Raw genomic sequence first — 25,269 nt, 5'->3', positions numbered from 1 at the left:
TTTAGAATGAAATATATATCATTCTTCTATCAATGAAGAGATGAGGCGACAATAAGGGTTGCGTTTTGACATAGTTCAATATTTTCAGAAAATTGTGAGGGATCAAAGAGAGTGACCATTTTTTTCTTCAAATTTCTGTAATAGATTTTGCATGCGGAAAATTGAAATGGGCAGTACATTTAATACAATCTATGAATAGCATGATTTTGGATTGAAGGCGAAAATCTATCCGTTTTTATTTTCATTTGGTGCGCGTGTGTACCCGCCCATATACCATTCAGTAGGCTTACTTCTTCTCTAACACAAACGATTTCGAAAAAGAGGTAGAAGTAGAGATGGTATGTAGCGATTCATCATCGTTATTAGTAGCAGCAGTATCAAAAAATGAATTATGTAATGTAATGTTAGTCATATTGTAGTATCCGGTAACTGACCCAAGGGCAGCGTGACCCCCCCCCCCCCTCACTAGGAAAACAAACTTTTCTTTTTTCGATACCTCTTCTTTTATGATTTCGACATAAAAAGGTAGCAGAAGACATAGTTAAAGTGATTCATCATCACTATCAGTTGTAGCAGCACTCTAAAATAAAGAAATGTTAACTAAACATTTTAAAGGTTGGAGGAGTGACAACATTTTCTAAATGTTGCATTTACCACTTTAAATGGTTCTACCCAACCCTTGATATGTTGGATTCAGCTTTATACAAGGTTGGATGTAACATTTGGAAAAGGTTGTCACTCTTCCAACCTTTCAAATGTTGAGTTAACATTCGAATTTTTAGAGTGAGTGTTAAGAAATGAAACATGTAAATTACAGTGATACTTGTCATAGTCTTCAAGTTAAAATTTAGGTTTGGTTCATTTCATTTCTCAACTCAATTATACAACATAGAAAACGATAGAGATATAAAAGGACGCTAATCAAAACAACAAATCAATAGACATTGTAGGCAATATACAAGAGAAATAAACAATATTACTAGTTGCGGTTCCAGGGGAAAGGCGATAACAATAAGAATGAGAAGAGAAGTAGTAGAAGAAGAAGAAGAAGAAGAAGAATGAGAAGAAGAAAGAAAAAGAAGATGGAGAAGAAGGAGAAGAAGAAAAAAACAGTAACAGGAGAAGAATTAGTAGTAGTAGTAGCAGCAGCAGCAGTTTTTTAGTCGTGTGAAAGTAGTATTATTTTATTGCATACTTACTACTACTAGTAGTACTACTACTATACCACCACCACCACCACTACTACTACTACTACTTCTTCTTCTACTACTACAACTATACTACTACTCCTACTACTAAAGAAGAAGAAGAAACGAAGAAGAAAGGGGAGGAGGAGATAAAAAAACATGAAAAATGTTAAAATAGAAAAAGACATTGTTACAGAATATTGCCCTCGCATATGGAAGGTTCTGCTTTGCACTGTAACAAAATTTATGAGAACGATCAACGTCACAATTACGTAGAGCAAGATTTTTGATAAATGTAACAATCATAGAAATACAAAGAAAAGTAAAACTAAATTTTAACTATACAAACATGCCCCGAATCGGGTCACTCTGTCAAATCTAGAAAACGATTGTTATGTGAATTATGTTAACGGTCCTCATTGATTACGACATTAATAATTAAACCATAAACACGAATGATTCTTGCCAGTGATAAGACAAACCCTCAAGTCCCAGCAAAGACTTCTGTGAAGCTGAACTCTATTCTTACGCGTAAGAATGTCACGGAGTTATGTGCCCGAGCATAAGAATTTTGAAAAACTCAAATGAATAAGAAAAGCAAAGTCAGAAAAAAAGTATTTGTAATGTTTTTTATCTGAAATGTTTCTGTAAGAGAGCACTGTGTCGAGGTTAAAGGTGAAAATTATCATAGATTTTAGACATGATAGAGAAAATATCAAGAAAACTAAATATTGTACTTATCACGACGTCTGCGTGGTAAAGTTTATTTTATGCATATGAAGTGGCCTGATTGAAATGGTTAACCATGCGACGTGCCTCAGTGTTAAGAAATAAAATCTATTCCATTGGAATAGAAGACAAATAAAAATATGAAGAAATAGACGAAAAAGAACAAGGAAATAAATAAATTATACTCAAAACAGTAATAGAAGAAAAAATTTTGTAGTAGTAATAGAATAATAAAGTAGAAGAGGTAATGGTAGTGGTGGAAGTAATAGTAGTTGTTGTTGTTGTAAAGTAGTGCTAAAGTAGTATTATTTTATTACATAATAATACAACTACTGCTGCTATGAGGCATCGTTTGTATTTCTAAATGATTATTATTATATAAAATGACATTTTTAATTATTTATATATAATTCCAAAATATACTTCGTTATTTGTAAATAATAAATATTTCGACATTCCATGACTTATATATAATGATTATTTCTTTTTCATTATTTATAATCAATGACACTACATACTTCATTATTTATAATTAATTGCAATTCGTGTTCCATTATTTATAGATGATGATATCTTATCTCCAAATTATTCCTAAATAATGACATTGCATACTTCTTTATTTATAAATAATTTTGATTCAATTTTCATTTTTTTACAACAAAACAGTTTGTCGAGTTTTCTATTATTTTTAAATAATTATTTATTAATAATGCCAGTGCACATTTCTTTATCTATAAATAGGTTGTTGAGTTTCCCATTATTTATAATAATGATTATTTGTTAAATAATGAAAACATTATTAATAGATATTTTTCGAGTGCGCCATTATTCTCATTATTTATAAATAATGATTATTTGTTAATGATTACATTTCACATTTCTTTATTTATAAGTAATTTTCCATAGTAATTGTTGGCGATTACTAATTACTAATAACGATTATTTGTTAAATAATGAATTGTATACCTCATTGTTTATAAATAATGAAAATTCATCGTGTTTCATTATATTCATAAATAATAATATAATATAGTTTTTAGGTATACTGACCTAATAGAAACATTTTAAGGACATTCAGTGCTATTAAACGGATATGTATCTCACTGATTAAATAATGCGAGCGCGAAGCGCGAGCTGAAAATTTTTCATATTCAGACCTAAAAAGGGACATTATATGCATTTTTTGTAATCATGATATGTACCTGCCTCGCTAAACAAACGATGCGAAGCGCGAGCTGAAATTTTTGTATATATTGATCCAAAACGGGGAATATAGTTTAGGAATCCATTAAGAGTATACATATCTCAGCAAAGTCATCTAATGCTAGTACCAACCTTTGCTGATTTTGTTAGAATTACATATAAACACATTTAGCATTTTTTTTAGACATGGTAATCATGATTATCATACGCATCTCACTAATCAAATACTGCGAGCGCGAAGCGCGAGCTGAAAATTTCGGAAATTCAGACCTAAAGAGGGGCATTCTAAGACTTGTTTGTTTGCAGGAATTCACTAAGACTGTACGTATTTCACTAACAAAATGATGCGAGCGCGAAGAGCGAGCTGAAAATTTTTGATATTGAGATCAGAAAACTTGACATTTTAAGGACTGATTTTAGGAATTCATTGAAGAGTAGACATCTCACCAATCAACTAATGCGAACGTTAGCACGGACAGGAAATGTTTTATATTAGACCTTAAATAGCGCAATCAATTTAAGTAGTCATGAAAAAAAGCAAATGTCACTACATGAAAAAAATTATGACTCGAGTCGCGAGGTAATATATTTGGTGTACAGTATATTGATTTGAAAACGGGAGGTTTTAGTACATCGGGATTATTTATCTCTTTAAACGGTCTATGCGAGCACCAGGAACAATAAAGTCATAGGCCCTGTGAGCAAATAATGTTTCATAAAGTTATGAAAAAATGCTTCTTATGTAATATAACATAATTATAATATAACATTTATAATGAACATAATTTCTTCTTTCCCCACTACGTTTCTCATTCTTTCTCCCGCTTTTTTTCCCTTTCCCCGTTTTTTTTTTTGGGCCAGCCGATTGGGGGGGGGGCACGTGCCCCCCATGCCCCCCCCGTAGTTACGCCACTGTAGATAAGTGATAAACACTGTATTTAAAAGGCAAATGTCCGCTACAGGCCCTAACGGTTATAACGTAAAGGAGACATAATTTAAACAGAATTTGTGCTTTGCTGGACTAAATGGTGTTGTAACTGAGGAAAGTCACTTTCTGGATTCAAGCAAATAAATCATCTCTAAATTTGCAGAAAACAAGAAACACGATTATAGAAGTTCCAGGCGATTTAATGATGTGTTAATAGACAGAGTAAAGACGACAAGGTTTCTGCGGTTGCACACAGATGAAAAACTGATTTGGAAAACCCATATAAATCATCTCTATAAGACATTATCAAAAAATAGTGGTGTAATATACATATTGAAAACCTTTTATTCTACTGATATTCTTTGTATGATGTATTCAACATTAATTCTCCTGTATCTCAATTACGATGTTCTTGCATGGGGTAATTCTCTTAAAACCAACAAAGAGTGTACTTGATTCTGAAAAGTTTTAAGAATTGTTTGTAACGTTAACTACCGAGCGCATACTACCCCCACTTTTTATGAGCATAGAATTATAAAATTACATGATATCTGTGATTTTCAACTTTGTACTCTAATGTATGCAATGCAGGCATCATGCCACCAGCTCTGGTTAAAATATTCATGAAAAATAGTGACATACATAACCATTATACACGAAATGCTTCTGTATTCCACCTACCCAAGTTACGTTCAAGCTTTGCTTTTAAGACAATTGTAAGTACTGGGCCAAGGTTCTGGAACTCTCCCATTTCAAATGTATAAAACAAAATCGGTAAGCATTTATACTTTTCAGCGTGTACTTAAAGGTTGTCTTCTTAATTGGTATTTGTGAGTTGCTCTAGATTAAGATATGCTTTTATATACTAGTCTATTTTACTTTTGGAGCCTATAAAAAGTGTATATATGACTGGAGAATGTTATTATATCTATTTATTTTGTTACTTGTTTAACTGGATCCATCTGCAGAGGATCAGCCCATCTCTTTTTTTTTCCTTTTGTATTCTTTTATTGTTTCTTTTTACCTTTGTCATGTTTTATTCTTTTTCCATCATATATCACCTGATAATATTGTTGTTAATTTATTAGACTTAATAATTGTACATTCAAGCAATGTATTATAGTCTGTGTGTTTTTGTCATTGATTATTATTATTATTTCTTATTTAGTTGTTAGTTGTTTTTTTTAGTTTTAGAGATATTACATGTACACACTGAATACTGTTTAGTCATGTACTTAAAACAAAGGAGACCCTAACCTTACACGCCCTGCTTCAGGGGTTCTCCTTGTCTTTCTTTCAATACGTAATTCATTATTTGCTGTGTTTCTTTTTCTACTGTAACAATGGTTTATGATTAATTAATTTGCATTTGTAAAATGTGAAATCACACTTGTAAGACAAAATGCATGTGCAGAAAGAAAGACGAATAAAATATCTCATACATTGTCTGAAAACATGATTTCTAACGAAATAGATCATTTGTTATGTTATTTAGGTAATAAATGTTACATTTTAAAATTCAAAATGGCTGCAATATGCCCTTTTATTGTAATTATATTTCTTACTTTAAATTGTACATTATAGGATATTAAGGACCTATGTCGGCTATTTTCAATTTCAAAATGCAGCATTTATCAGTTTTATGACATGCACAGGATGAGATTTATTTCGTTAGAAATCATGGTTTTAGACACTCTCATATCAAATCTATTTTTTAATAATCAAATAAAGCTAAATTCTGTCTAAATTATATGTCCCCCGTTACAATGTACATAATGATTTGGGGTCTATGGCAGCCATTTTGAATTTCAAAGTAAGGAATTTATCACCTTTATGACTGATATGTGATGTATTTAGTAATAAATCATGTTCAAGACAATAATAGTAATAATATAGGGTATTTATATTGCGCACATATCCACCTTGTTAGGTGCTCAAGGCGCTCCTATATACCCGGCCAAGCTAGGCGTTCATAGCGCACACAGCTTTTTAAGGAATTACTTCCTACCGGTACCCATTTACCTCACCTGGGTTGAGTGCAGCACATTGTGGATCAGTTTCTTGCTGAAGGAAATTACGCCATGGCTGGGAGTCGAACCCACGACCCTCTGTTTCAAAGTCCGAAGACTAATCCACCGGGCCACAACGCTCCACAATAATTTACTCATATATCATAGTTAAATGCATTTTTGGTTCTCAACCTTGAAAAATTTAGTTTCCCTATACGCATGTTTAGTTAGTGCTTGTAGCGGCCGTTTTGAAAGTCACAGTGAATTTTATCACCTGTACGGAAGAGGAAATGCAATATGCATATACACTCTAAAAAATGAAGTGCTAATTCAGCTCTTAAAAGCGTGTATAGTGACTGCACTTCGGAGTGCTGATTTGTCTAGTTCAAATTTGAACGGGAAAAATCAGCACTCAGAAGTGCAGTCACTATACACGCTTTTTAAGAGCTGAATTAGCACTTCATTTTTTAGAGTGTATTATATGCACACATGTATAATGCTATATAAAAAAATACGTTTCCAAACAATATTTTACTCATGTAACAGAATTATATGGATTTCATAGTCAAGCCTATCATAATTCTTACAAAATTATCTGTCCCCAACATTGTAGATAATACTGAGAGGGTCTATGCATTTTGAATTTAACAATCTCATGCATGGCAAACGAAATGATATGCTTCGCTAGAAAACATGTGTTCCGATAATATTCTACTTGTATAGATCGCAATTACATTCATTTTATGGTTCTTACTCTTGTGAAATTAGTTTCTTTATTCGCATTGTGCATAATAGATATAAGACCTATGGCGGCCATTTTGAATGTCATAATAAAGCATTATTATAAAAATCGCAAAGGAAATGATATGTCTCGTTAGAATTCATATTGCCAGACATTGTTACGCCAAAATTTCACAATTATTGGCATTTTATAGTGGAGCAAATCCAATTGTCAAAATGTTTTGTCCCCTTTTTTATATTGTATACAATATAAGAGGTCTATAACATCCATTTTGAATTTTTTAATAATCTTTTTCAATCACATGCAATAATTGTGCTCTTGTTGATTTTTTAAGTATTTTCCCCATTCATATTCTACAAAATAGTGTATACAGGGGTCTATATGGCGGTAATTTTGAATATCAAGAAAAAATATTTTGTCAAATATCGTTTTTTCCGGAGGGTATTCCTACAACACAACTACATGCATGTTATAGTCAATGTGTGGGCGATTTTATGATTTTCATGGTAATTTGCATATTTTGGCGACCATATTGGATTTTGCCAATTTGCGGAAAATGCTCAAGATGACAAGAATGACATAATTTAGATTCGGAATCAGCACCATCGAATTGACGAGAGCCCATAAAAATATTGTATATACGAACAAAATCAAGGCTTTGTCCATTTTCCATTGGGCTTATCCTTGACTAAAATTATTGTACTTGTCATCATGTCTATGTGGTAAAATACATTATGTGCATGAATTGGCCTGATTGAAATGGCTAACCGTGCGACGTGTCTCAGAAGAAGAAATGAAATACTAATATTCAAACTAATGTAATACTAATCATACTATTTAAGTTTAAGTTCAAGTTTGGTTCATTTCATTTCTCAACTCAATTATACAACATAGAAAATGAGAGAGATATTAAGAGAATCAAGCCAGTACAACAAATGAATATACATTGTAAGCAATATACAATAGAAATAAACAATTGTCAGGAAAGAAATTTAATTATAGATATGTTTCAGTTAAAGTTTGAACATGTGTTAAACATATTTACTTGGTCCAAGTTAGGGTAGGCTTATAGACAAGCATGCACATATGTTTTGAATATTTCAAAGGCAAGCGTTGGAAACGTTTGATCCCCTCCCTTAGAGTACAAGTGTACGAGGTTGATGTCATAGTTTGTACAGGTGTTAGAAATATTTCTTATTAGGTGAATCATTTTCATACATGTGTCATACATATAATAGCCAATACCGTGCTCTAGCATTGATGAATGTAGGTGTACAGATGCACAGGTAGTGCCTTTTACTAATAAGAATGTGTTGCTTTAATATGCGCTCATCTGTTATTGAAATTCTTTGAATTACTTTATAGAAAGTTAGTCTTAGTAACGGTAGGGTATATTAGGAGGTTAATTTCAGTAATTCAGGGAGAACCACCTAAGCTAGAATAGACCACAGATGTTAGTATAGGCAGTCGACTGAGGAACTACGTCGGTGACGAGATAACGACCCCAGCTGCTACCGGTTCTCCACCGACATGATTCGTCAAAATCCATGTCATCTTTGGGGGCTCGATCTCGTCCACTAATTCGTCGAAGTCACATCTCTCTGATCTGGGGGCTACTCATCAAGGGGCAAACCTGTTTGCGGAGGCCGAGTGGTAGAGACATCGCAAGCTGCGGAGGCCAGGAACTGGACCGACCACCAGGGCCGAGTGGGGCATGTCAGGCCAGAAGAGGTGATGGGGGCTTGAGTCAACTATTGATATTAAGTTAAATTATATTTTGTTATCAATATTCATGTATATTTTCATGTACAATCATTGTAAAACAAATCAAAAGGAAACACCATAATCATTGAAGAGATTTGATTAAATATTTTAATTATTGTACTCATCAGTTTTACGTATTCCTTATTTGGTGTCAAGCAGCAGTAGGTAAATACTTTTTTAAAAAATCACTCCCACGTGACAACAATATTACTATTTGAGGAGATGAAGAAGAATAATAGTAGTGGTAGTTGTAAAGTAGTATTAAAATAGAATCATTTTATTACATATACTTACTACTACTAATACTACTCCTCCTATTAACATGATTAATACTACTCCTACTCATAAATACTACTTGTACCACTACTTCTACTACTACTACTACTACTACTACTACTACTACTACTATTTACTACTACTACTACCACTACTACTACTACTACTACTACTACTATATACTACTACTACTATTACTACTACTACTACTACTACTACTACTACTCTACTGCTACTCTACTCCTTTTTCTACTAATACTACTCCTACGTACTACTACTACTTATACTGCTACTACTACTATTACTACTACTACTACCACCACCACTTTTATTTTTTATGCTATTGGAATAGAAGAATGAGAAGAAGAATAAGGAGGAGATCAAGAACAAGAAGAAAATGTTAAAAGAGAAAAAAAATGTTTGAGAATATTGCCCTTGCATATGAAACGTTTTGCGTGGCGCAATAACAAAATTTGTGAGAACGATCGACGTCATAGGTTGAGCAACATTGCCATATAGATATAATACACATTGAAGTACCAAGAAAAGATCCTACCAAATATTAATTAGTACAAACATGCCCCTAATCGGGTCACTCTGTCAAATCTAGTAAACTATTGTTATCTGATTATATGTTTACAGTCCTCCTTCATAATCGACTTTTAATCGACTTATAAACACGGATGTTTCGTGCCAGCGATAAGACAATCCCTGCAGTCACAGCAACGAATTTTGTGAAGCTGAACTCGATTCTTACGCGTACGAATATCACGGAGTGATGCGCCAGAATATGAAAATCAAGAAAGCTCACAAGAATAAGAAAAGTAAAGCCAGGAAAAGTATTTGTACTTTTTTAAGTGCTTCTGTAAAGAGATCAGTGTGTCGATGTGAAAGGTGAAAATAATCATAGATTTTGAAGTGACTTTTATAGAGAAAAGTAGAAGAAATCTAAATATCTTGTACTTATCATCGTGTCTGTGTGGTAAAATATACTGTGTGAAGTGGCCTATTGAAATGGCTAACCGTGCGACGTGCCTCAGATTGGGTCTATTTATCTTTCTATTTCAACGAGGTAAGCATTAACAATATGTTTTTACATTTCTTAAAAACAGTGTGTAAAATATGTCAAATGACTATGATGTTGAATATAGATTTAAGGCAGGGTGTGCTCCCCCTACCCCCCATTCGCCGTATGAAAGAATGCCTTTTGTCAAAACGGGAAATTCCCTATATCAAAATGAAATACCCTTTTTGAAGTAAAACATTATACATTTTAGGTTAAAAAATCATATTTTTTGCTCGCGCTTCGCGCCCTCATCAAATATTCTTTAGCAAGTTATTCATGGTTGCAAAAATGCTTAGAATGTCCAAATTTCAGGTTGGAATATCACGAATTTTTGGCTCGCGTTTCACGCTTGCATGAAATTTGTTGATTATTGTTTAGTAAGGTACTTTTTTGACCCTGGTTACAACCAAAATAATGTGTAGAATGTCCAGTTTTAAGGTTGGAATATCTCGCACTATCGGATTGGTGAGATATGCATCCTATTCATGAGTCACTAAAAGCAGTCCTTAATAGGTTCCTTTTCTCGTCATTATTTCAGCTCTTTCTTTTTCAAGTAGGTATTTCTGCATTTATCAATAATAATAAATCATAATTACAAATTTATTACAATGATAAAACATCAAACATACATAATGATCAAATTACAAAGGTGAAAATTGTATAGATATAGACATAATTCATGTAAAAAATAACAATTAAATTTAAATGCAGAGGCCAGCTATCGTAAGCTGAAAGCTTATGTAGCTTATATAGAAGCCATGCAGCCATGAGAGTAAAGCGCAAGCTTCACCCTCGTAAAAATTCTTTAGTTAGATACACATCTTCTTCATGATTGCAAAAACTGCTCGGAAATGCTTAATTTCCATGTCTTATTACATGAAATGTCCGAAAGTTTGTATATAGAAGGAAGAAGCTTGGAAATAAAAGGAGTTGAACCAATTTCTATACGTCCTGCAGCCTCTCTTTTTTCTGTCTGTCACGCCTATGTATACCTAACATAACTTAAAGGAACATACAGTATTTGACTAAAAATGATTTTGGAATTACTACAGAATACTATTAAACTGATATACTATCCGTCAAAATTTACCATAATTGCATCAATTTATCACTTTTAGAGCAAATATGGTAACCTTTTGTCTCCCATTTCTGATGATTATGGCTCAATTGTTTTACGGGGGGGGGGGGCACACATTGATCTCCGTGTTAGGTCGGGTGGATTCTTTAAACCTTGAGTAGTTGTGATTTTCTTTTCTTTTTTTTACATTGGGGAAGAGAATTAGCTTAAATGACCGAGGCGTCTTACATTTTACATGTATATGTAAATTGTTGAAAATGATATTGTTTCATGATTGTGCTTTTTTTTCACATTCTATCAGTATGCAGTGAGAACATCAATAACATGCAGACGGTAACACCATATTGTGACGGGTTTCTCACACTGCACGACAAGGAGCCATCATATCAGATACAGGTGCCGAATTTTCCGTTTGGATTCGGTGACCCCGGAAGTAAATGCAACTGGTACTTCTACGCTCCCACTGGTAACGTCATCAAAATGGAGGTTGTTGACCTCGATATTGGACAAAACGAATCGCTTACGGTCTTTGACGGCGATAGAATGATGGGTGGAGTTGGAATTGATATAAGGGATTATTTGGAACTGGATTTCGTCAGTGAGAGTAATTCCTTGACGATTCAGCTTGAGTCTGGGCCAGTTTTCAAAGGAACAGCGGTCCTCCATGTAATGGTCCTGAAACCAAAATCAAGTGAGTTGAAAAAAAATTATCGTATGCCTATCCATTACAAGAAATATTCATTTTAATACTTCTAGATGTATCTTTTAAGCCACAAAGGGTTTCTAATGGAGAGAATGTCGGTGATTAAAATATAAACATTTTTTACGTACATTCACCGTTTAAAAATACATATACTTACTACATCGCTCGATTTCTCCCTCGATCTTACTAGAAAGTTCTGGTGTTTTATCGGCTAACCCCAGCCAATGTGGTGGCACCATAGATCTCGACCAATCAACTTCATCTTTTGAAATTGAGGTGACCAATCAGGAAGCCGGCAGTAACCCCGCCTACTGTGTCTGGCAAATAACCACGCCCCCGTCTACAGTAGCCATGCTCCGCTTTCTCGACGTGCGTCTCGATTTCTACGATTACTTCATGGTTGCCGACTCGATAGGAAACCGGCTGGCCGAATTCTCCAATATCCGGTCTACTCCTCACGAAGTAGTGTCGGGTTCCAACCAAATGAACTGTCTCTTTGATGCCTATGAAATCCAGTCTGCCTCGTATGTACGATTTGAGGTCTTCTACAATGGTGAGTTGATACACCTTCATGTATGCCTACACTCTTAGAATGTTGGGCAACATACTGTCCACACAACGATTGGTTTGGTTCAAAACCTTTTCCAACTCTGGGTAGTTTTCAACCAATACTGAGTAGTCTTCACCCAAATGACACATAATTGGTTTAAAACTACCCAGAATTTAATAAGGTTTTAACTGATCTTTTCTTAAAAGGTTCGCATGAGAATAAATTTAATTTTGATAATAACTGATTGTTCATTATATGTACGTGAATACATTCATGAAATTTGTGAAGAGACCTTTTAAAAAGCACCGTCTTAGACCACGAAATATTGACTTCGAATAAAGTGCACACCCCTTTTCAGATGCATAAAAACTTGCCGTCATCAATTTCTTTGCTTTCAAGATACTACGGCTGAAGAAGATGCCATCAACCTCTTAAGCGGAGGTCACATAACCCTCACCGAAGACCAACCAAGCTTTTCCTTTCAGACGAACAACTTCTCCACCGATTTGGGCGTCTATTTCGGAAGCTACTGGTTCGTCAACGGCCCAACCGGATCCAAATTATCCGTCGAGATGTCGGACATGGATACCGGGCCCGGTGTCTACCTAGACGTTCGGAGCGGAATGAACACACCGATTGCCAGTCTATCCGGGAGTTTTGAAGTGGATACGCTAATGACGTTGGACAACACAGCGGTTATTTGGATGTATTCGAATTGGCGGGAACCGGGCCAAGGAGTGACTGTGAATGTGAGCATATCAGGTGTGCCACTGTCGAAAATGACTCTTTTTTTTATCATGAGGAGTGACGGAGAGAGATAGGAAGAGAGGGGAAGAGAACGAAAGAATACACGAGAAAGTTAGAGATAAAGAAAGAAAAGGGGATCAGTAAAGAATATTGTCAATGGGTATTTCAAGATGAACACCAACAAATCCTAATAGTGGACGTGTGTTCCTAGCTGTCAGACTTTGGGATCATAATTATTTATGCGAAATATTATCTTAATACATTTTACATCATGATATACACAATGTTCTGCTACCATAGACAAGTAAACGAAACTATATGACCTCATATAATTTCGATGCCATCATTCTCATGAAAACATGGAGTTTTATGAGTAATTTTGAGTGATCAGTTACGGTCTAGTAAAATGCAATTGAGAGAATGTTTTGAAATGAAATATGCAAATCTGATGTTTCGTTTACCTGCACTTGTTTACACTTTCTATACCCATTCTTTGCTCATCAGAGATATTTATGGATTCATTGAACACCCTCGCATCGTGCGGAGGATCCATAACCCTCGATCCGAATCATTTACCGTCACTTTCGTTCTCATCTCCAAACTATGGTACAACGATCGACCAGTACACCGCATGCTACTGGTACTTCATCAGTCCCCCAAACACCCGAGTGCGGATCGAGTTTCTTGACATCGAGACGCATAGCGGATACGTACATGTCTTTGATAGTGTCAACAGCCCAGTTGTAACGGTATCAAGCATCGCCGGTGAGGGCGCTTTACCCCCTTTTCATTCCTCTAGAAACGGAGTCTCTGTCCTGTACAATGACTTGTCTGATTACATGAACGGCCGTGGACTCTTGGCGGAAGTCAGTATCATTGACGGTGCGTATGATTGTTCATATAGTCTTGATTTCGATTAAAAATGAGACGTGATAGACGTTAAGACTTGTTTTCAGATTGTAGCAATGCTATCAGCAATCTATTCTAAGCACTGGGTGTGGCAAACAGTGTATTGTAAGGTTAGAGCGGTTACGAAGTTTACTCATTTATGCACGAAATTATGTCAATCTAGTGACGTTTGTCATTACTGTCTTAACCACTCAGAGGCCTACTCCTAGTGGAGGAGCGGTACGTTTGCTTCCCGAGAAATCGTTGGAAGTGGACAAGTGTGTGCTTAAGAGAAAAAACTTTTAATGATGTTATCAGTAGATGAAATGACGAAGTACAGCAATACAGCAACAATCTTGTTACTATTTTTTGTATAAATATATATAGCGGCCAGTCCTGAACCAGATATTTCTTGTGGCGGTCAACTCTATTTAAATGTCACCCAACCATCTTCTGCCATTAAGACCCCATGGTATACCACGCCCTCTGCGGTCCTTGCCTCAACACTCTGTTACTGGTACGTAACGTGTCAAGAGGATAAAGCAGTTTCCTTTGAAGTCAACGATATGCAGACCATTGACGCCACTCTGAACGTGTACGACGCCGTGAACGCTTTGCAGCAGGATGTGGCCATTATCAGAGGGGAGACCCTTCCGACACCGTTCCTGTCATCTGGACCGGGTGTGACTATCGTGTTTGCAGACTCTCCATCTGCCTACCCGGAGCGTGGGTTTTCGGCAGTAGTCGTAATATCAGGTACCGAAACAATCGTAAACAAATTACTAGATCTAATGACACCAGAAACATATTCTGACTCGATGCCCATGATAATACCTAGCGATACGATACCGAAACAGCAATGAACATGTCACCATGCAATCCATTTGAGGAAAGTGCAAACGATGTGTCTATGACCTTCGAACATAGGCCGAGATGAGTTTTCATGTCGAACAAATGTCATATCCAATGAATAATGGTTATAATGTGCCCGATGCAGAATAATTTTCTTTTGAGATATGTTTTTTTTTTCAGTAACTCGAATTCAATTTATCCTCTACTGTAATACATGAAATGAAACTCAAATTCTTTTCGATTGGTACCTCCTCCTGAGGAGCAATATATCCTATCCTTAAGCTATCTTATTCTTCTGTAGATCCGTTCTCTTGGGATGAAACGACCGTCATGACGTCGTGTGGTGGAAGCATAGACATGTATTCTACTTCAACAAGTCTGACCTTTACCTCGCCGACTTACCCAAGCCTTCAACCGACCGGAAGTTTCGACTGCAGATGGTATATCAGCGGAGAAAATGGCTTGGTGTTCACGTTGGAAATCTTCGATCTCGACACGGATGTGACAACATACGTGTACGTCTTCGACGAGGACGAACCTGTTACCGAGATATCAGGCAACAACCTTGCAACAACGGTCGTTGGGTCTAAGAACTCCCTCCTTGTGAGATTCTATGACTCATCCATGACTGATACAGCACGAGGGCTGAAGGCAAAGGTCAATCTCAATGGTAAGCACCTGACTTATAAAAAAGAAAATATGGAAGCCCATGTCCTTTCGATATCTTGAACGGACGTTACTCGAAATGACTGGAAATCCTTATATCAAATTATCAAACTCGACTTGAAGACCCAAACAAACATTCAATCGGCATTAAAAAGTTTCAAAGGTTCAACGAAATTAATTTGAAATATTTAATAGGGTGAACATTGTTTTTCATGTTTGTTTTACATTCTATGTCAAGTGGTACTGGTAGCCCACTGCCAAACCAAATTGAAAGGAACGCTTGGGAATTAATTGTCACCATGTCTTTATTTACAGTTCCTCCAAACTGGGACGACTCTTCTGCACTAGCTACCTGTGGGGGTGGGATTCCTTTAGATTTCGATACACGAACCTTCCTCTCTACAACACCTAACTACCCAGACACAAACGGGGATCACTTTGACTGCCGATGGTACGTGACGAGTCCTTCAGATACACACATCTCTGTCCAGTTTGTTGATTTCCAAACGGATTCGAACTCGTTCCTCTCCCTTCACGACGGAAGTGCTTTTTCTGACCCGGAACTGTATCGTGCGTCTGGGTCTGTCTTTCCGACAGAGGTAAACGCCACCGGAAACGCAATGGCTCTCCGTTTTTACTCGAATCGGGCTACAAGTGGTAGAGGCGCTTCCATTATCGTTACATTTTTGGGAGGTAGGTCTTTCTATTGTATTTGCCCCCCCCAAAAAAAAAAAAAAATAAAATAAATAGATAAATAAATGAAAAATAACAATGATATCAATATAGAGGTGCTGTTGACGAGTGGATAAATCTCAGAACTATAAACCCGGGTTCGAATCCCACCGCAACACTCGCGTTCTTTGGCAATGCGTTTATCTATACTTTAAACTCTCCTCCCAGGAGAGTATATGGGTAGATGGTAGCACGGTAGAAAAAAAAAATTATCGAATGCTTGAGCGTGCGATTGCGGTAGCCTTGCTAGTGCCGGGGTCACTAAGAGCAGAGCCCACTTGGAGCTGGAAAACAGCTTGCGGAAGTGAAGTGGCTACCCTGGTTAGAATATGACAATATATTATTATGTACAGTGTAAAGGGGATAGGATTTAAAAAGAAAGTAATCCATTGTTCAAACCTATGAGTTGGAAAAAATGGCAAGAGTTACGTTTCACAAATATCGAATGCCTGAGATTTGGCGATTTTTTTTTTCATTGGGCTCAATTCCAATGATATTCAAACCCTCAATACCATCTAGTCCGATCAAGTTACCAGGTTTCGAGTCTCAAGACTTGTTCACGAGTGTACATTACAATAGTGTCTCTTTCAAAAGAAGAAACAATATCAATATTTAAATTTTCTTATTCAATTATTACAAGATAAAATCACCAATGATACTTATGGTAAAAATTGATCAATGTGCTGAAAAACAATGTAACCTTCCGTGCTATGAATAATAAACTTCTTGGCAATATCAGATGATGTTTGAAGGTTTGCAGGGTGGCATGGCCAATCGCGGAAGTGGTTTACGGTATACCATGTAGTAAATGATCGCAAGTTTCTTGCAACACCCCATTAGTTTTACGAAGCATCACGATGAACCGTATAAAAATGTTGGATTCTCGTACCCCCCCCCCCCTCTCCCTCTCCCCCTCTCTCTCTTACCCTTCTCTCTCAGGGAATCCGCCTACCAGTGACATCCGTTTGGTAGGTGGCAGTGGGCCTCATGAAGGGCGTGTCGAACTCTATCATAACAACATCTGGGGTACGGTCTGCGATGATGACTGGGGCATAGAGGACGCCACAGTTGTCTGTAGGTACGTCAAATTCAGGAGTAGATCATTTGAATGAATGGTTCGCGTTTGTTGCTCGGATTTTTCTTGCAATTTTGAATAATAAGAAATAATGTACAAAGTAAGCAAGAAGGGTATTTCTGCAAGGCATAAGTTCCTACAAAGTTTGCCATGGATTTTAGAGTCAGTACATTATTTTGGTCTTTTCTTTGGCGTTTGTGGTATGATACGCAACGTTACCCGCAGGGTCAAGTCCCTAGTGAGTTGCAGTTGCCAAGTACCCGTCAAAACACCTCGAAATTATAGCTAATCTATTTATCACTATTGTCTTAACATTAACTTCGTTGAAAACACCTAACTTTTCTGTAAGATGTTTGGCATTTATGCGTTGTCATTTTATACTCTAGGATGTTGGGGTTCAGGACCGTGATTGCGTTCTGGTCCAGGGCTTACTTTGGACCAGGAACAGGACAGATATGGCTGGATGATCTTCAGTGTAGCGGAGACGAGAAGCATGTAATTGATTGCACTCACGCCATGCCAACCGGTACGAACAACTGCGGTCATTCGGAGGACTCCGGCGTTACGTGTGGAGAAGGTAAATATAAATTAGGAGCCCTCTCTCGGTGACGTAAGGAGGATTAAAAACAGCACAATGTACACGTATTGTTATATGCTCGTCATGACAAAAAACATCAAAAAAGTCTTTGTCGAAAAGTGGTAAAAAGCAATTCATTCCTTGATTCTGGACTAATGAATATTTGCAATTGTTTGTAAGCTCTACAACTTAGGATGAAATTGCTATTCCAGTTTTCAAATTTTGCCAAAGACCTTTTAGTATTCTTTGCTATTTTGAAGGGCAATCGACGAAATATTTATACTCTGTTCTTGAATTCTCCATAAGTGGCTGAGCAATATTTTTTTGCGAATCATACATTTAACGTACTGGATATCCTTCTACTTCTCAACTATCTGCGCTAAAATCTGGTCTCTGAATTGAAAGAGGGACAAAACAAGCGGACAAGGGAAAAATACTTTACTGACTTGAATCTATGAATGGTGGTTGGCTTTTGAAATGCTTTCCTGTTTCCAGAACATTGTAAACCAATCTGTAGTCGTATGTTATAGTTGATGCCTCGCGACTGAGGAGCTCTGATGTTCTCTAGATGCATGTACTATTTTGTTAGTGAATAATTCTGAAAATTAAAAAACAAATGACAATTAAAAAATAAATGACAATCAAAACAATGTTGAACATAATTTTTATTGTCATTATTTTGTTCTTCGCTAAGCATTAGATATTGAATTTGTTGTGATCTTTGAATCTTGCGCTACAAACACAATCTTCTACGACCATAACCATTTATAAGCTACTCTGTATGTTCTCAAATTAGATTTAACATGGATTTAGGATGATGAATCTTCTGCTCAATTCCATGGTCCTCGATCTGTAACACTAGAATTAATATAATTAGTTACAGAGTTGACACACTGATCCTGATTGGATGATATTAATTGTCCTTAAAAGTATGAGAATCGAAGCGCAAATTTGATTGGCTATTGGTTTTTCTTAATATGATACACAGGTGCTGATGTCACGTGTGACAGCAATTCGATGACGGTCCTCGTCGATCGCGCTCTCCTGGCGCCGGGCGATGGTGCGACCGACGTCTTTCTCACCGATGGTTCCTGCGTTGGTTACGATCACGACAGTGTAAAAGTTGCGATTTCGACGTCGTTCGATGACTGTGGTACTACATTGGAGGTAAAGCAAGTTGGTTTGAAGATTTCAAGTAGGTCTACGTCAGAAACCCCACTTTTCTGTATTCTAAAATACCAGTTCCATTCTTCCGTGTTCTGAACATTATGTCTATCCGTGTTTTCACTGACTGATCAATATCTCAATAAAAATTGTCAATAGAAAAAAATGAAGATTGCAAGGTCTTATGCAGATATAGCTTTTCGAAAACATTGCGAAACAGATTTGATGGACATCCTTTGGAGGTTTTATTCTCTGCACAAGGATGTTTGTTTTGTCATATGATTTTTCGTAGTGTATTTTTCTTGGTTTATCTGTTTCGGGGCCAGAAAAATTGGGACTTCCGTCAAATTCCATGAATTCGTATTTCGTGAAGGTTTCCGTTTCCAGACCGCGGAAAACTGCAGAGCAGGCCTTTAGTCTGCGTCATTGGATGATTGGCCTGCCGTTGATATTGGTGTTAGGAAGCCTCCTCTTCTTCCTCCACATTTTCTCCCCTAAACCCTGACCTCTCTCTCCATTGTTTCAGCAATCCAGACTTCCCATTCACTCTGAAGCCAAACTAATGAAAGTTGCTAGATTAAATAGGAAACCTGTTGCAAAATAAGACCTAGTCGATTGGCTTATATAATGCAGTCCAGACCGTTTTCTAAGTCAGTTGGGACCCGAGGTCAGTGAAATATGATAATAGTTACACCCAGCTTTAGTCATTTTAACTAGTTAGTTTTGTAATTGTGGTCTCGTTTTATGATACTATCAGGAAACAGAAGACACCATTACCTTCTCCAACGTCATCACCTACTTCGAACCAAGATCCAAACATGGCGAGACGGTCACACGAGACGCTATCCTACACATACCGGTCACGTGTTCTTTCGATCGGCACGTCATCCTTGGCAACAGTTACCATCCGCAAGTCGGCGTGGTCTCTTTCTCCGAAATCGGATTTGGCAATTTCTCTTTGGAGCTCGCGCGGTACAAGGATGCCAACTTCGCTGAACGGGCGGAAGAGGATGAGAGGATACCACTCGGTGAACCGGTGTTCTTCGCGGTCAATCTGACCGCGGTAACTGACGTGACGGTGCTGATCGAGTCCTGCTGGGCCACGCCGCATCCTTTCCCCTTTGACCAGGCGAAATATCATATCATCACCGATGGGTTAGTGGCTGTATATGCAGCACCATTTATATAATGATGTTTCTGCTTAAATTCTGAAATACCTTCTTTGCTGCAAACAGCATTTATTTCCATAATGTAAAATGAACTCAATTTTACACTAATCTAATGCTATTACGGTGCTTTACATCGAACCTTGACAAAGGTTGCTAGATATTCTTCCATAAACAACATGTCCATACACTTAATTGACCAAGAGAAACACTGCAATACCAATGGAAAGTGGCTACACGCGCATTAATCGTACAGGCTCGAATTCTGCAATATACCTTCTCTGTTAGAATCGTCGTGATGTAGCGGTTCTCTTGCCATGTTACCAGAGGGTTTCGTGTTCGAGTCCCACCACGGCCTAGAATCCATTGACAATTCGTCAGTTCACATTTTTTCACTATCCACCGAACTGTTTAACGGGTTCCCTCGGTGTGAATACCTATGTAGTATGCCTTGCAAATGAGTTTAGGAACTCTCGTTTGAATGCTCCTAAGGAGTGGATAAAAAGTACGCATTACAATGATAAAGAGGCGTCGTATCTAAGAGACATCGTTCTGATGTATAAACCATCCTACATAAGGTGAAAAGTATTATTTTTAAATAAGAATGATATAATTTAAAAAATAGACAAAATAACAGGATGATTTAATGCATGCTAGACAGCCTTTAGAGAGGCTGTAAATCATCGACCAATCGGATATGTTTTTATTATTATTATTATTATTATTATTATACTAGTAGTCGATTCTGTGTAAGTGTATTTTTTCACGATGTTAAATTGGTTTTCATTGTCTTCAGATGTGCTAAAGATCCAACGGTCGTGTTCTATGATAACATCTTAGATGACCCGATGATGTCTGCCTTCTCTCTACTGGCTTTCGGTTTTATCGGAGAATATGACCAGGTATGCGGAAAATTAGGCCTTGAGTGAAGATTTCTTTTCATTTTTATTTGCCCCTTTGTTTTACCAGATATGTATTGGCTTAATTACCTTGAATTTAGGACCCTACTTCTAAGTGAATATTGTTGGCATTATCATGATAGACGTCTATAAACATTTGGTTTGGAATTTGCGACAAGGTAAAAATTGAAAAGTTTTGAAATGATCCAGTTTGTAGCTTTGGAAGAAATAGTCGAAAGAAAATAACATGATCTTTATCGACTCTTGAAACAGTCTTCACGGCATAGGTCTAATTATAGAACACTGACCTCTCTTTGATGGTGCAATCAGTAAGGTGACATTAAAGTACTGAATCATCTTGCTGCTAATACTACATGTGCATCCGATTCATTCGAATATCATTACAGAAAAAAAAGAAATAAGCTTGAGATTTCCGAAGTATGTGTGTTAATGGAACTGCATATGCAAAGATGGGGTATGCTATGCAATTTCTGGACACAATCTCAGTATTTTATCTTCCTGCCAGCATTGCGTGCGAGTAGTCATTGCTCAAGATTTCATAATAATTATGTAAATGTCACTAAATTTCCTTCCAGTGGAAGAATAACAATGGCAATGTCGAATAAGTCACTCAGAACGTAGTATGATATTACTCTGCATAAATTGTGCAGTATTCGGTCCAGTAATTCTTGCAAATATATAGGCCTGTATTTTGAAGTCGGGTTTAACATAGACCGTGGTCTTACTCTGTCCTAAAACTATGGGAAGCCAACCATGTCATAATTCATTTACATGGTATATTTGTTATGTGTACTATATGCTCTTTGCTAATTCTTTTAATGGTGATGACTATTATCTTGTTTTTCTTTCCCAGACAGTTAAGAATGATTTGAGAGTCAAACGAATTGGTACTACATGTATGACCTCTACCGTTTGTGGCATCCAGCCCCCATCGGATCGGGGGGGGGGGGGTACAATCGGGTCGTGCCCCTCCCCCTCTTTTGAGAGCCATATATGTTTTTAATATAAATATGAACTCTGATGGGTTACACGTTCGTCATTAGAGACTGGAATTTATTAGATATAATTTTCAGCCGTGTTTTGTTATCAAATTTGTTCAACTAAATGGTGAATATATTCTAATTTTATTCATTTCAAAGTCGTATTATTAACTGACAAATAATAATCAAAGCACTCCTCTCCAAATACTACCTTTCGTCTTCAAAATGTTGGTATCGACCAGTGATTAAAGTGGAGGTGCTTTGGCCGAGTAGTCTACGGCGCCTGACTAGACATTTGAAAGTCTGGGGTTCGATCCCCGGTCGCGGAACCTATGAACAAGGAATTTAATCGACGTGTACAGCAAAAACTGGGGTGTTAACCGGTGTACATAGAGGACCAAACCAGTTATTTTACACCGGCGTTAAATTGGTGGTGTTAGTTTTTCACCTATAGGTGTTATTACAACACCTTTTACATTTACACTCCTTGGTGTTATGTTCAATCTTTAGGGTGTAATTTTAACACCTCAGGGTGTGGTCCTCTATTAACACCAGTTGGTGTCAGTTTTAACACCACAGTTTTGCTCATTCATTATCCTGCATTCAAATAAATGGAAATGCTGTATGCATTCTTGAAAACTCGGTGGGACTTTTTTCTTCAACATTTTTTGGTTTCATATGTGCTAGGTGTTCATACACTGTGAGGTGCTAGTGTGTGACGGCAGTGATTCCTCTTCGCGCTGTGCCCAAGGCTGTGTGAGTCAAAGAGCAAAGAGAACGGCGGCTATCCCGCAGGTTCGGGGTTCGAGCTCCCAGCCCCACACCGTCTCAAACGGTCCCATCTCCCCTCAGCGGAAACGGAGGGGGATAGATGAATCCGGGCATGCAAAGTCATCGTCAGGTAGGCCAATATTCATTGTGTACGTTGTCCTAAAAGTACGCTCGATTATGGGTGACGATCCAGAAAGTTTTGAAGATCATTGTTCCAAATTTAATCGATGAATCTGCGGTGTTTTATTTTTTCTTGAGTTCTGTGCCACTCTGTAAGCAAGTTTTGCAAATTTCGTGATCATGGTACAAGTTTGACAATTTCGTCGTCAATTGTGCTATTTTGACAATGTTGCCATTTTTCTTTCTTCTTCAGACATACCTTGACTAATAAACCGTTCATGAATACGTGAATAATGATTTTTTCAAGAGAATGTATTTTGCTAAATAGATAGCAGGAAAAGGATTTATTGGAAAATGTTGAACGCATCTGTACTTCACGAATTAGGTTGCAAAATTGTTGCGGCGTTGATGGTCTCGACCTTTTTAATACACCCTTTTGTCGCGAATTTTAGGATTTTTTTGTCAATTTTTTTCGATCTGAAAATGTCTATATTTTGGGGACTGAATGTATGATGCTGCTATATTGATCAGACTGAACAAAATTCATGATAATCGGGACAAATAAAAACAAAAATTACCCCAAACTTTACGAACAAGGTCACCAAATTTTCGGCGTTTAGTTGTCTTGATCTATTTGATGCCTCACTTTGCAAATAAGATCCCGTATATAAAGATTCACCTTGCCTCGTATTATTTTATGTTTACTTGTCTTTTATATCGTTTGGTACATTCTCACATTTCGGTGGCCATTGATTGAGAGAATATGCGTGCAAATATCAAGTTATAAAGTGAGCGGGAAAAAAATATTGAATTGTGCCATCTTGGTCTTACTGAAGTATACGTGTGAGAAATTATCGGGAACATTCCCGTCCTGTAATAATAAAATAAAATAATCTATTTTTTTTAATTCTAAGCGTTGACTTTTGTTTATCTTTTCTGTGAGACGCATTGCAAGTAAGATCAAAATATGGTATTTATTTGATTTTCCTCCAGGTAACTACAGTGGCGATATGAACAAAATGGTGGCGATGGGCGTGTCCGGAACACTGCTGGCTGCGGGGGTCATGATGGCCTACGTCACATTCTCGAAGGGTCAACAGAGGTCAAAAGGTTACAAAAGTCCGGCGAAAGATGAAGATTCTGATAGCGAGCCCCTAATCAAGGCATGATTACTGATCGTGAGGTCGTGACGTGTCAGTGACAACAGTGACGCGCCAAAGGGACAATGTTTGAAGAGGTGTATTTGGAGTAAAGTGTTGATAATCATTTAAAGGTAAAGTCCACCCCTGGAAATTGTTAATTTGAATAAATAGAGAAAATTCAAAGTAGCAAAACGCTGAAAATTTCATCAAAATCGGATGTAGAATAAGACAGTTGTGACACTTTAAAGTTTTGCTTATTTTTCACAAAACAGTGATATACACAACTCAAATGAGAAAGTCGATGATGTCCCTCACTCATTAGTTCTTTTGTTTTTTATTGTTTGAAATATACAATATTTCATTTTGTTATAGATTTGACAATATAAGGACCAACTTGACTGAATCATATAGTATAAAACAATGCTCACTCCATTTGTACAGGGAGGGATCGTTAATTCACTTGCCAAGGAGAAAAATTGAATATTCCCTATTTCATATAATAAAATACAAAAGAAATAGTGAGTGGATGACGTCATCAGTCTCCTCGTTTGCATACCCATGTGCATATATAAGTGTTTTGTGAAATTGAGCAAAACTTTAAAATAACATTACTTTCTTATTTTACATCCGATTTTGATAAGATTTTCATTGTTATGCTTGTTGGATATTTTTCTTTTTATTCGAATTTATTATTTTTTTGGGGTAGACTTGTCCTTTAAATAATCCGATATCCGAAGCTCACAATATCGCAGTGTTTAGAGCTCGTTATGGGTCCAGGGATACATCAGCGGTGCCCTACACCGCGCTGTCTTCTCTTGATGCAAGGGCACTTTAAGGCATGGTCACACCGCCCGAGCGTTGTTGGAGCGGTCGTGGAGCGGAAGGGAGAGAGGGTCGAATTTCGTTTCACAAAATTGGGGGGGGGGAATCGAAAACAAAATAGAAAAAAGAAACAATCGAAATCAAAAATGGTGAACGTAGCTAGCGGTGATGATATTTTTTTCTCTCCGCTCCACGATCGCTCCAACAACGCTCGGGCAGTGTGACCATGCCTTTAGCAACCACTTCGCTGACACTTTCTATAACGCAGATAATCTTATATCAAAAGCCCTTCATAACAAAGCAACCTTTGTCGAAAATCGGTGAATCAAAACACGAGTGTCGTCCTGGACTCTGATTGACTGGGTGCGCCGTTGTCTAGTGGTTCTGACTCTGGCCTTTCAAACAAAGGGTC

General features: G+C 37.0%; 1 protein-coding gene across 1 annotated transcript; it reads left to right on the top strand.

Moving 5' to 3' along the window:
• Window positions 1-9,488: 9,488 nt before the first annotated feature.
• Window positions 9,489-24,210, top strand: LOC121429321 (cubilin-like). The gene is made up of 15 exons (XM_041626330.1): window positions 9,489-9,910; window positions 11,284-11,673; window positions 11,876-12,238; window positions 12,635-12,997; window positions 13,487-13,864; window positions 14,258-14,626; window positions 15,024-15,392; window positions 15,704-16,081; window positions 17,060-17,198; window positions 17,582-17,772; window positions 18,761-18,939; window positions 19,694-20,091; window positions 20,899-21,004; window positions 22,690-22,903; window positions 23,887-24,210. Exons 1-15 carry the CDS (start codon window positions 9,853-9,855, stop codon window positions 24,060-24,062), a joined length of 4,071 nt encoding a protein of 1,356 aa, XP_041482264.1. The 5' UTR covers window positions 9,489-9,852; the 3' UTR covers window positions 24,063-24,210.
• Window positions 24,211-25,269: the final 1,059 nt, after the last annotated feature.

This window comes from Lytechinus variegatus, chromosome 15 (assembly GCF_018143015.1).
Source record: "Lytechinus variegatus isolate NC3 chromosome 15, Lvar_3.0, whole genome shotgun sequence".
NCBI lineage: Eukaryota > Metazoa > Echinodermata > Echinoidea > Temnopleuroida > Toxopneustidae > Lytechinus > Lytechinus variegatus.
The sequence above is the reverse complement of the archived record's forward strand: the minus strand, read 5'-3'. Positions and strand labels throughout refer to the sequence as shown.

Excerpts from the sequence above, each read along its gene's own strand:
- LOC121429321 (XM_041626330.1), top strand. The coding sequence starts at position 9,853 with ATGGCTAACCGTGCGACGTGCCTCAGATTGGGTCTATTTATCTTTCTA. Across the intron at positions 11,674-11,875 it reads GGTCCTGAAACCAAAATCAA|AAAGTTCTGGTGTTTTATCG; the intron begins GTGAGTTGAAAA and ends CGATCTTACTAG. Across the intron at positions 18,940-19,693 it reads ACTGTGGTACTACATTGGAG|GAAACAGAAGACACCATTAC; the intron begins GTAAAGCAAGTT and ends TGATACTATCAG.